Source organism: Benincasa hispida, chromosome 3 (genome assembly GCF_009727055.1).
Source record: "Benincasa hispida cultivar B227 chromosome 3, ASM972705v1, whole genome shotgun sequence".
NCBI lineage: Eukaryota > Viridiplantae > Streptophyta > Magnoliopsida > Cucurbitales > Cucurbitaceae > Benincasa > Benincasa hispida.
Window position 1 is genome coordinate 59,383,658 of NC_052351.1, and position 13,425 is coordinate 59,397,082.

The following is a 13,425-nucleotide window of genomic DNA, read 5'->3' on the forward strand; positions in this document are numbered from 1 at the left end:
CGAAAATCACCTTCGAGCGAGCAACTCTGACGACCAACTTCGAGCTTTGACAACCATCTCTGACCACAAAACTCCAACAACCAATTCTAATACCACCTTCATGGACCAACTTCGAGCTCTGGCAACCATCCCTAACTACAAACTCTGACGAAAATCATCTTTGACAATTAACTTTGACGATCACCTTCACTCGATCAACTTCGATGACTTTGGGCTTCGAAAACTACCTCCGACGATAAACTTCGACTACCAACTCCAATACCATCTTCATTCAACCAACTTCAAGCTCCGACAACCACCTCCAATTACAAACTATAGCGAAAATCATCTTCAATAATCAACTTCGACAAACCACTTTCGACTAGTATAAAACCGATGACTGTTAAAGTATGTTGTAGGGTTATTAATTATATAAAAGTAGCATTGTCTACATTAAGTGCAATATTTATATATAGCCATTTGTAAAATATATTTTTATTTAGTTGAATTCACATATCAAATAAGTGTTAATAATGTCTGAAAAAGTATGTATGTAGGTCAATAGTATGTAACACATAAGAAAACCATAAATGGAGATTTTTTTCTTGAAACATTTTTTGGCAAGAAATAGTGAAAAATGAAGATTTGTTCTCTTGTGATCCTCAAAATTTGAATTTGGAGGAATTGGAAGTGAAATTGTTGAAGAAATATGGTGACATTCCATTGCTCAGAGATGATGGAGGAGATTCAATTAAAAAAATTAATGATAGAGTAAAAATACAGAGCAACAAGAAGAAAAAGAAAAATAAGATGATGATGATGAAATTCCTCGAGAAAAATTAGGAACCAAAAGTATTGATTTTTCTTTGGTTTTCCATTTTATTTAACTATATTTCTACAAGAAATGTAGCCAAATGTTGTTTATTACCCCCCTAAAAGAAAAAATTGCAATCCATATTTTATTCAATACAAAGATGAATAGAATTATTGAATAAAAAAGTTTCAAAATAAAATCAGATTATTTAAGCCCTGTTTGGTAACCATTTCGTTTTTTGTTTTTGTTTTTGAAAATTAAGTCTATAGACACTACTTCTACCCAAAACTCTTTTATTTATTATACCTCTTACCAATAATTTAAAAAACCAAGCTAAAATTTAGCAACTAAAAAAAATAGCTTTAAAAAATTTGTTTTGTTTTTAAAATTTGACTAAGAATTCAATCATTGTATTTAGGAAAGATACAAATTATGGTAAGAAATGAGAATAAAATAGGCCTAATTTTAAAAAACAAAAACAAAAAAACAAAATGGTTACCAAATGAAACTTTAGAATTCAAAAAATCGCACCAAATTCTCTAGACATATGAACTCAACTCTACCTATAAATTGAGAACAAATAAGTATGCATCTCAAATAAAGACATATAAACTCTACAGATATATAAACTCACAACTTCAGACATCATATCTCAATTGAGCGTCCTAAACATCCCGTTAATGAGAAGAATAATGTTTAGATCTCTTCAAAAAAAAAAAAAAAAAAATTGAATATATATATAATGTTTAATATGTGCTTGTATTCCCCCAAATGGAATATCCATTAGAGTATACGAATCTAAATTCATCCAATTGAAGCTAACCACATGCAAACGCAACCTATAATGATATACTCCCAACTCCCGGGACCCAAATTTTCGTATCCGATTTTCCGCCATGGCAGCAGAATCGCTGATCATCGAAGTGAGTTTCAATAATCTCTTTCATTTTTCGTCTTTAAATTCTGCAAGGATCATCCTATTGGCAGTTCTCCTGCTCTCTAGAGTGTAGTCGCATAGATTTTTGCAGAATAATGTTGTATGCGACTTACATTGCACGGTTTTAATTCTATTAGGTTATTGTTAGCATAGCAATCCCCATTGCTGCGAGGCTCTGTATTTGTAGTGAAGCATGCACTGGACTTATGTTTGATGCATTTTCTGTATTGTTGTTGTTTTATTTTGTGCACTGTGATTGATGGAAGAGATTGTCTGATGTAAGGGATGATAGTAAGGTTTGGTATTCTAAATTTTCATGAAAAATGATAGGTAGTGGTTCTTAAATTAGGACTGTTTTTTAATTCAGATTGACTTGTAAGGTATGTTTTACTGGTTTTGATCTTTGGGCGAAAAGATTTCTTGTGATTTTGCTCAAGAAGAATGTAACAAAAGTTCTCATGTTTTCTGTTTGTATGATACTATTTTATAGCATAGTGAAACAAATTAGTCCCTAGATTATAATTGAAAGCACACTTAAGTCTGCGGGCTGCACTGCACTTTCATTGAAATAATGATTTAGTCCCAAACTTTCGAAGGTGAAGATTTAGTTCTTCGATTTAATTCCTATTCTGAAAAAAGCCCAAGTAAGATATAGCATGAGTTGATGTGGCAACCATAGAGATACTACCACTCATCATCTTTATTCTTTTTATACGTGAGACTTAGGTGGTTGCTACTCAAACCTGCATTACACCTTAATAGATTTTTTAAAAAGGGAACGGTTTCAAAGCTGAACCATTACAAAATATTGACTGAAATGACTAAATCTTGACACACAAAAGTCCCAAGGACAGGACCATTAATTCAATGGAAGTACAATTGAATAGGTTCTTCCGTTGATGGGTCTTTTCTGTTCTATCCTTTGTAGGAAGTCCGGGAAAACCTGGATCACCTTCTCAGAGAGTTTCAGTCTGCAAGATTGGTATGGAATTGTTTTTTTTTTCTTCAGGAGTTTAACTTTGTGTTGCTCACCAGAGGATATTTGTTTGATGATCAGGGATTTCCTCCTTCATCCACCTTTTATCGTTTCTTGTGATGATCAGGGAGTTCCTCCTTCATCCACCTTTTAAAGAGAAAGGTCGTTTCTTGTAGTTCACACAAGCATGTGCTTTGTTGCGGGATCTTTGGGGGGAGAAGAACAATCGAGTGTTTCAAGGTGTGGATAGGGACTCTTGTGAGGTTTGGTCCTTGGTGAGATTTCATGTTTCTTTTTGGGCTTAGATTTCGAAGAACTTTTATAATTATTCTCTAGGAAATATCTTACTTTGTTGGAAACCCTTTCTCTAGTGGGGTTTTTTATGTGGGCTTGGTTTTTTTGTATGCTTTTGTATTCTTTCCTTTTTTTCCCTCAATGAAAGCAATCGTTTCTATAAATTTCTTTTCTTTTTTTTTTTTTAAAAAAAGATTAACATAAGCCATAATTTTAGTTATTATACTGTATGACAGTCCTATGCTTTTGTTCATTTGATCTCCATTCCTTGTAACATCGTAAACCCATCACTATCCTTATTGTAGTCTCATTTTACCTCTGGGAATACATATGAAGTAGCCATTTAAATTCATTCCCAGTTTTTAGTTTTCATTTAATTGGATTATTGACGAACTAAAACATCAAAAGTAACAAAGTATAGGGGAAAAAACGTAATCTAGATTAAAATTCAATGAACGGTAAGCAACCCCCAATTTTAAGGGTCAATTTCTTAAAGAATGTTGAAAATTTTCAGGTTTCTAATGAAGGTTTCCCCTACAACGGAGCCAACCTTGATAAACACAGCTGGATAGCCAACTGGAGCATCTACTTTAATTTCGCAGCCTGGTTTAGCATGTACCTCCCCTGTCCATATATGTTGCCATGAAGAACTTTCATTCAAAGGAAAGTAAGCTTTGACATTGTTCTTTCCTTTGTCAAGGACAGGCACAACTAGGATCTCAGAACCAACCAAAAACTGCTGGTGACCCAATGTAAGCACATACTCATCTTCTGGGTAGTGAACAAATAGGTGGCGGCATATGGGTAGGCCCCTTTGAGCTGCTTCCTGTATTGTCTCGACCCAGACCAGAGAAGAAAGATCATCACATCTGTTTGGAATTTGAAAATATAGAAGTTGCAGATGGAATGTAAAAGGTTTTGCATATTTACCTTCACAAGTTGGATTCTGTAAAACTTCCAAGCACTATAGACCTTGGCAAAGCGAGCAAACTGCGACAATGTTCGGTCGTTTGAGTAGAATTGGCTGTTGCAGGATGGTTTGTTTCCCTGCATACAGATGACAGTTGGAAAGAGTGCTTTAACAAGACTGAGTATGTTGAAAATTTGTAGAGGATAATAATATTCTGATGCAAGCTTTATATCAGTCTTCCCAAAATGAGGCTGTCATTTGGGTACGAAACATACTTGATTTGTATATAAAGCTCGGTGCAGGTTATAAGCTTCCATATGTTTGGGGAATTTTACTGAGATAATCTTACAGCATGCTTCTTATGCATTCAGCATTTCATGCGTTGATTGTAAATTTGATGTCATACATAACGTTCTTTTTCAGGCTTTGGTTATTGTCAGAGAAAGAAGCAGAGAAAACAGAATAGGGAAAGTCTTATTAAAAAAAATACAGAATAGGGAAAAAGTAAAGTTTTGTTTTTAACTTACTTCGTGGGTTCTGAAAACAGTGGTAAAGGCATTTAACTCCATCCATCGTAGAAGCAGTTCCTCACTTCTTCGGTATTTGATGAACGGTAAATTTACTGCACAGTACCCTCCTATATCACTGTGATTAAAAGCATACCCTGAAAGTCCACTGCTCAGAAGGCCGGTGACGGCACTCTTTATCCCATCATTGGCTTGCCAACTTACCATTTGGTCTCCTTCCCAAAATAGCATCCCCCATTTAGGACTGTTTCTGAAACCAGCTCTCATGAAGAAAACTAAGGCCTCTTGTGGGTCTTCTTTCTCCTTACCAACAAGTTTACTTTTCCATTCATCTGCAAATTCTCTGTTAATCTGCGCCCATATTTCTGGGTATCTGTTATGTGCAGTAATAGGATCATCACCTGAAATTATGGTTCTAAATCTGTGAGTAATGTTAATATCCCACAGCGGGGAAGTACGCAGTTCTGATTAAGGTAAAATCTAAAGTATTTTAGTGATTTTCACACAAATCTGAATCTGCTTCTTGTTCTGGATACCAACACAAAAATGTTGAAAAAATAGGGAATCTGGAACTCATTTGATGGCCCTGCTTTGTGGGCATTACGAAATTTCATGTTCATCTAGACTTGGAAGGTCTATGTTCAAAGAAGAATGTAAGATTGATCACTGCATATAACTGCTTCCTTTCTAATTCATCTCTAACCGCGGAAAGGGCCTCATGATTTCTATGAAGCAGTTGAGATTTTTAGTGATAGATCTTTTTTGAAAAAGAAGACTTTTTTAGCAATCCATTTTAAGAAAATCAATGTAATAATTCCCCCTAAGTATAGTACTCTTAGGTAGTTACTTTGAAATTGAATACAAATATTAGCATTGAACTGTCATATTTTCTTAGTATAACCTGAATAGAGGGTGGCATCTATGGGCAAGCCTTCGCCAAAATCAGCCATCCATCCTCTCACACCATCATCCACCATTTCTTGAAGAATTTCCTTGAACCAACTGGAAGTATTTGGGTGAGTAAGATCCAACATTCCCACATCAAAAGCTGTGTTGGGAACCATGTAGGGTTCTCCATTCTTCTTCTTTACTAAGATCCCCAACGCCTTTGCTTCCTCATAAAGGTTTCTCCTTCTGTTCTGCTTCTCATCAGTCTGAAGTCATGTACAAATTTGAAACTGAAATGATTAATCTTTACTATTTTATCTCAATTTCTGTCCATTTAGGTAGCCATTAAGAAGGCAGTGTATATTTCTATCAGGTGGAAAACAATATTTTACAACATAAAGGGGAAAAAGAAGAAAAGTGCATAAATATCCATGCTCTTAACATAATGCAAGTCGAGTAGTAACAATATTTCTGATTTGGTGATTGCAGAATAATTGAGTGTGGAAGAAGAAAATACCGGAGCTAGGCAGGGATTGCAGTATGTCATTACTTTTATATGCCAAGCACCAAGATCTTTAATTAATTGTTTCCATCCAAAGTACCTTGTTGTGTCAACTTCCCAGTTCCACCACAGTTGTGATCCAATTACTGTTTCTCTCTGCCCCACCCAGTCCTACGTAACATTCTTCTTTTAGATAAGGAATAAATCTAAAATAATGTCTATACACTTTAGAAAAACTATACCATTACAAAAGCATGTAACACTATATAACTGTGCATCAGTTTCTGCATTTGGTTTGATCTACAGTACAGGATGCTCAATTTGATCCAGAAATCTATTACTAACTTTTGGAAATGACAAACTTATACTACCTGCAACCAAAATGCAGAAATGGGAACTTCATGAGCCTTTAGATCGTTCCAGATTTTGCGTACGGCATCAGTGCCACCCTGCATCCCTACTACAGCACCTGATATTATCCATCCAGGAAGCTCTGGAGGCCTCCCAATGGTCTCAGTGAAACGTTCAATAAGCTCTGAAGGTGAGTTCCCATGCAATATCCTTCCTTGAATTGAATTGCCATGAATCTGCAATCTCCAGTTCATAGAAAATAGGAATACTGCAGGTTAAAAATTCGTATATGAGCAACTTACTTCGGCTTTAAGGGGTATCCTAAGATAAAAAGTTCAGATCTTTTTTCTCATCATCATCATTACTATTATTAGAATTTTTATTCCTCACATTCTCTATCTTTACTTTTTTGGTATTGTTCTGTTATGTTTCTTTTTTACTTTCTCCTTTAGCTTAAACCAAACCTCTATTCAAACGTTTCATGGCTTTTTAGGTTGGTGAAAGGCAGTGGCTATAGTTTTGAAAAGCTACCTGAATCTGAACTCTATCATTCTTTGTCAGATCAAATACAGAGTACTCATATCCTTCAAGGTACAGAGACCTCATTTTGGATGTCATGTAAAATGGAGATGGAGCATATGTAGTACTCCAATCGCCTCCAGCCCTGAAGTAAAAGAAATTTCTTAACTTAGTTTTAGAATCAACAGATGAATAACTGTACTGTTTGTTTAACTTACCTGTAACTAACTAGATTAGCTGCAAAAGTGATAGGTTGATCTCCTCGACCAATACCCTGTTCTTGAACAAAGATTGGCACTCTTTTTCCCTTGAAGTCCATATGAGAGAATTGCTCTCCAAAACCAAAGAATCTTTCTTTCTCTTCACTTGAATAGGTCAAGAATACCCTGTTGAATTCTCCAAATTCCTCAGCTGCTCTCAAGACTTCCATTTCCTCTTCTGAAGAAGAAACTCTGACAAACCCTTTCAGTTTTGGCAAAGACCAATACCATTCAAATTTCCGTTTCCTCAGCCGATGCAATCGAAACTTAAGCCTGCTGAATCCCCCTCTTGAATGAGTCATTTGGCGATATTCATAGCTGGGTTGGCCAAGCATCACTTGAAATCCAATTTGGCTGCTGTTTTTCTGTTCAAACAATACCCAATACCTTGCAGAAGCAGGAAGAACTTTTGAGTTGCATTTTATATCACCATTGAAACCAGTTTCTTGAAGCCTGTTCTTCTTCTTCTTCATCATCATCTTCTTCTTGGTATTGAATATTCTGCCATTGATGAGCAACATAGGGAACTTAGTATCTTTCTGATGGCTTTTCTGGTCTAATCCCAAATACCCAGATGGAAAATGGTGATCTTTAACCTCCAACTCATGATCCCAACCATTGATCTCCTTGATATCATCAATTGTTTGATGATTACAAACCAAATGAACAGCCCCATCTTTCACAGCAAACGAGCCTCGACTTTCTTCCACCTCAGTTTCCACCATTGCTGCAGATACGAAAGCTTGGCCTGGGATGGTTGACCAGATTGATCTGGTGGGGTGAGAGAGATGATAAATTGAGAGAGACCCACCATTTTCAGACCTCCATAGAAGCTGAAAATCACGTCCGATTGAGAAGGCTTTGTAGGGAGGAAGTGTTTGAAAATTTGCAGAGAGGTCCCCCTGAAGTAAAGGAAATGAAGTTGGAGGTGAAGGGAAAGGATTGTTGAGATGCATGTGATGTTTTTTGGTGATTTTGAGGTTTGTCATGGTTGTGATTTGTTGGAACAAACAGCAGAAGAAGGCCGTGGAAGTTCCGAAAAGTTCATATAGACACTGGAAAGTTTCTGAAAGAAAAGTCGTTGTTTGCTTCCATTTTTTTAGATGGTTGGTACGATCAGGACAATTATTTATTGCTTGCATCTTTAGGATATGTAAAATTTTGACTGTATACGAGAACTGTCCTCATGTGTTTTATTTTCAATTTGGTTGTTAATCTCTGAAATTTTAATTATATTTTGAAAAAAATAGGGTCTGTCTAATTCTATTTCAGTTTATCTTGCAAGTTATATAATATTACAAAATATTAATTATATAAAATTTGTTTAACATAAAACATGCTTATAAATAAATTAATAATAGTTTACTGTCAACTAATATTAATAGGTAATTACGAATAATTTACAATAGTTTAAATTAGAATATATTTGTTGAGCCTACTATCAACTGCATATCTGCAAACATGAATACAACCTTTTTTTTTTTTCATTGAATCATTTGTTTTCAAATTTTTGTTTTTCAGATTCTCTACCAAACAGGTCTACCTTTTTTGTCCCAAGTTTTGAAGAATATGTACGTTTGGTCATTAAGTTTTATAAATGCACATTTTTAGTCGTCGTTGAATAGATACATTTGATTATTGAGTTTTCAAAATGTACATGTTTAGTATTCAAGTTTGGTTGAATCCTATTTTGGTCATTGAACTATGAAGTTTGTTCTATTTTGGTTCTCAAACTTTTGAAAATGTCTATTTTAGTCCTTGAACTTTTAAGTGTTTATTTTAAGCCATGCAATTAAAATTTTGTTAAAACTTAAGCGAAAATGCGAGGCAACATATATTTTTGGGCTCTCGATGTATTGAGTAAGATGAAGATGAAATAAAATGTCAACTATCAATGTGCCAAAATAGTGAACGACTAAAATCTTGAACGAAAAATGACTTTCAAGTTATCTCATACAAAATCACTTCACCACCTTATTTAAGATTGAAACCGTAAATAAGCCACCTGACCATTTTGTTAAGAAATTAACAAAATCTTAATAGCAAAGACCAAAGTAAACAATTTTTAAAAAAGTTTAAGGACTAAAATAGACATTTTTAAAAGTTTAAGGACGAAAATAGAATAATAATAAAAGTTCAGGGATCAAAATAGGATTTAAACCATTTGAGTTTTTAAGAATTGGTTTATAAGGTCATTGAAATATTTTAAATTTTGTTAAAAAATAATTATATTATATTTAAAACTATAAAAATATTTGTAAGAACTAATTTTAGAAAGAAGAGATGATGTAACCTAAGAAATAAAAGGGGATAAATCTCCAATGATAGAATCAAAATCTTTATTATGAATCAAAAGTTGTCATACAAGAAAATTATCTCTCTATTTATAGAGAATTGGAAAGCAAACTAACTCTAATCCTAATTAATCAAATAAACTAATCCTAATCCTAATCCTAATAAACTAAGGGAACTAATCATAATCGTAATAAATCAAGAAAACTCATTCTAATCCTAACTTATTAAGAATTTAACCAAATATCCTAATTTACTTTAATCCTACCACATCATTCTATCACTCCTTAAAAAAACCCGTTCTCGAGTTTTAAAATGAAAAAAAAAGGTAAAAATAAAATAGTAAGACACTCGAACGGACACATCTTTGAACATCGAGCATTAATAACAACTAATTTTCACGAGCCACACCAATATATTGAATATTTGATTCTTGAAAGTGAAAATTATTTCCATCTATATTACCATCAATGTACCCAAGAATTAAGTTGTTCAATAAATAATTTGTTGCTAAAATTTATGCAGACTCCTCAAAGAATTTTGGAAAAAAAAAAAAAAATTCAATTATCTTTGAATTAGATTGTCCATGAGTATTTTTTTCTTCCACACTTGAAGAATTCACGTACTTCCAATATTTCCTCAAATATAACCTTAGATCTTGGTTGTTCTTGAATGATTCTTGGTAAATCTTGGACATTTCTTGCATACCATTGGTGTTGTTGATTCTCTTGTTGTCTTTCTTGATGGTGAAGCTCTATCCTCTCGCAATAGAGGTAGTTGTGGTTGATTGTGTGCCTCAGTTAATTGATCTAACCAAATGGATACATTCTTTACGGTAGCTTCATCTTCTTCAATACCTTTATCTTGATTTCATTGATTAATTGTTCCTTATCATCTAGTTCAAAGTGAGCAACCTCTCTGCTAGTTCAATTGATTTTTTCTTCTTCCAACGCAAGCTCCTCTTTGATCTTTCTACCTGCCTTATTCGACTTCTTCAATTGATTTTTTTTTTTTAATTTTCTACTCCGTTCATGTTTTGTGCAATTTCACAACCCATTTGGATGAGTTCTTGTTCTTCTTGAGTGACTAAATGTAATTCTTGATGGTTTTTTGAAAAATTTTGAATATTATAGTTATGTCTTTCTTGAATTTTTTTCAAAAGACCCCAAATTTCATCCATTCCCTTATAAAAGTATTCTTGATAGATACTCTTATTTGAATATTTTTGTTTTCTTGAAAATGTTTCAACCTCCGTATTGGTGTTGGAATGATCTATTGGTGTTCTTTGATATTGGTCGTAATAATTTCTTTCACATTCTGAATAATTTTCTGAATCATCTAACTCCCAATTCTTACGTTCATTCCTTGAGAAACTAGTTTTATTGGATCGTCTCTTTGTTGATAATGTCGCCTTGTTAATCCATTCCAAACAACATTAGAATTTTCATTGAAATCGCTAGAATCACTATAATCAAATATCAAATATGGGTAATGATAGGTTCTTTGAGAAAATCGAGTACAGATGAAGTTATAATATTGGAATTCTTCTTCTGAATCACTTGACTAATAATTCTAGCACTGCTTTTGGGACTAAATTTGACTTTCTTGGCTATACCAGTTGCTATATTTTTTCTTCAGTGTTTTACTTAATTGGTAATAGTCCATTCTTGCAAAATCTTGAAAAAAAATTTGATATTTTCTTTCTTTCCTATAATTTGAAGGATTCCCCTTATATAGATGTAGACTATTCAACAACGAGCACAACTCACGAAACTCCCTCTCGTGATCGATGTAGATAAGAGTTTCCTGGTCTTCCACCAACGAAATGTTGGCTCATATGACTGTTCTGGTACCAAATCGATATTATAGCCCAAGAGATAGAATGAGAGAAATCTCCAATAATCAAATCAAAGTTTTTATTATGAATCAAAAGTTGCCCATACAAAAAGATAATGTTTCTATTTGTAGAGAATTGAAAAGAAAACTAATCATAATCCTAATTAATCAAAGAAATTAATTATAATCATAATAAACAAGGGAACTAATCATAATCCCAATCAATCAAGAAAACTAATCCTAATTCTAACTAATTAAGGATCTAACCAAGATATCTTAATTTACTCTAAGCCCACCACATCAAGAAATCACTTTTAAAAATTAATTTTCTAATTTAAAATGTTATATAATTATTTAAAATAATAACAAAAATTATGTAAGGGCCTTTTAAACTTATTTTTAAAAACTCGAAGATTAAAAATGAACGTTTTGATACCATAGGGACCAGATGTATTTATTATTAATTGGGGATTAAAAAAAGGTATATTTTGAGAACCTATGGACCAAACAAGTCAATTCTTTAAAATTCGGGGACTAAAAAAATGATTTTCCTTCTATTTTCATGTATTATAAATATCTTCTCAACCAACCTGGGTTGACCTAGTGGTAGTGGGAACATAAAAAAAGGCCAAAGGGTTAAATGGTCATGGTTCAATCTATATGGCCACCTATCTAAGATTTAATATCTACAGGTTTCTTTGACACCTAAATATTGTAGGTCAGACGGCTTGTCCCGTGTGATTAGCCGAGTTGTGCACAAAAAGTGGTCTGAACACTCACTATATTAACAAAATTTAATAAATTTCTTACTGTATAGCCTAATTATTTGGAAGCATATGGTATATTTAGCCAAGAAAACATTTATGGCTAATGCTAGAAATACTTTATTGGATATTTATATCTAGAAATGAATAAAAAAGAACAAGTGTTGCTTGTTCCTAATCTTTTAAGCTATACTCAAATCAATTTTATGGTATAACTGTATTGATATGAAAACATTGATTTATATTTCATGTCATTTTAATTATAGTCAAATGTTGAAGAAGTGGACATTAATAGCTAAGTTATAAAAGACATACAGAAGAAGACATAATTAAACAAGTCTAATTTTTAGACCTCTTTAGAAAATTAAAAATCAATTAGTTCTACTTTTTTTTTTAAAAAAAAATTGAATAAGGTATTATATTGAGCCTGGTTTTGTTGAATTTGAATGATAATCAAATGGAACCTTTAAAATAATTTAAACAAACAATGGAGTGGCCAATTTCTTGGAGCTTCCATTGTCTTATTTGGTTTCTTATCAATTTTAAAAAAAGGAAAAAAAAAAAAAAAGTATGCAGCTGGTTAAATCCACATGGGGGAGGGGAGAAGATCTTATTCATGGCCACATTTTTTTTTTTTTAAAAAATTATTCTTTTAGAATTAGATTATGATTAAACTTAGATTATGATGTTGCTTTCTCAAATGAAATCAAACAATTTTTTTTAGTGTTTAATATGAATTGGGGAAGAAGAAATGATATGGGACGAATTTGAATACAAGACTTCTTACTTTAAAAATCATAAATTGACTCAAAATCTTTTCACCAATAATTATATTTTGTGCTCAAATAACGTAAAGAAAATATTGCACATTGATTGAAGAAGCCAACTGTAAGACCTCTGTTGTGACTGATTTTATAGAGTATAATTAACAATGATATTAAAATCTCAACAAGTCAACACTTTCATTAGGGTTTTCATCACATTTCGATTAAGCAATCTATTTTTGTATGGTAGGCATAGTATTAAATTTTCATCGACATTTCCACGTTTCTATGAGTTCGATATCGTTATGAAGGATGAATCAATATTTTCATTAAATAATTGAAAAATATGCAACAAAAAACAAACATCAAAATACCACTAATAAAAATATAATATAAATACTAACATAGTTGAAAAATAATAAAATGATTTTTTACTAATTAATTTTTTTTGAATTTTTTATTTTTATAAATTTTTCAAAAATATTTATCGAAATCGACATTTTATTGGTATTTTTATCGAAATTTCCATAAAATTAACATTTCGATATTTTCTTCGACATCGATATTTTTAACTTTGATTTAGGATATTGAAACAAAGATTTGTATTTTTAATTTGCACAAAATTCCATTGATTAATCAACACAAATTCAAATAATGAAATGAAAAATCACCATCCTCGACAAGAATGAATTAGGAGTAGCTAATTCTTGTACGTTTGGGAAAAAGTTTAGTGGGCCTTATTAGATCTCATCCTTCTCCTTTCTTGCTTCGTCTTCCTTCCTTCTTCTCTTTTTTTTTTTTTTTTTTTTAAT

At 32.6% G+C, this 13,425-nt stretch overlaps 1 protein-coding gene and 1 long non-coding RNA gene across 2 annotated transcripts; one reads left to right on the forward strand and one right to left on the reverse strand.

Moving 5' to 3' along the window:
• Window positions 1-1,560: 1,560 nt before the first annotated feature.
• On the forward strand, window positions 1,561-3,764 carry LOC120073834. Its single transcript, XR_005480822.1, has 4 exons — window positions 1,561-1,716; window positions 2,659-2,712; window positions 2,788-2,981; window positions 3,515-3,764. It is a non-coding gene; the product is annotated as an uncharacterized LOC120073834 (long non-coding RNA).
• Window positions 3,453-8,131, reverse strand: LOC120073833 (sulfoquinovosidase-like). Its single transcript, XM_039026706.1, has 8 exons — window positions 6,916-8,131; window positions 6,710-6,842; window positions 6,199-6,414; window positions 5,843-5,998; window positions 5,339-5,591; window positions 4,438-4,838; window positions 3,931-4,047; window positions 3,453-3,826 (listed from the first exon to the last, which is right to left on the reverse strand). Exons 1-8 carry the CDS (start codon window positions 8,097-8,099, stop codon window positions 3,491-3,493), a joined length of 2,796 nt encoding a protein of 931 aa, XP_038882634.1. The 5' UTR covers window positions 8,100-8,131; the 3' UTR covers window positions 3,453-3,490.
• Window positions 8,132-13,425: the final 5,294 nt, after the last annotated feature.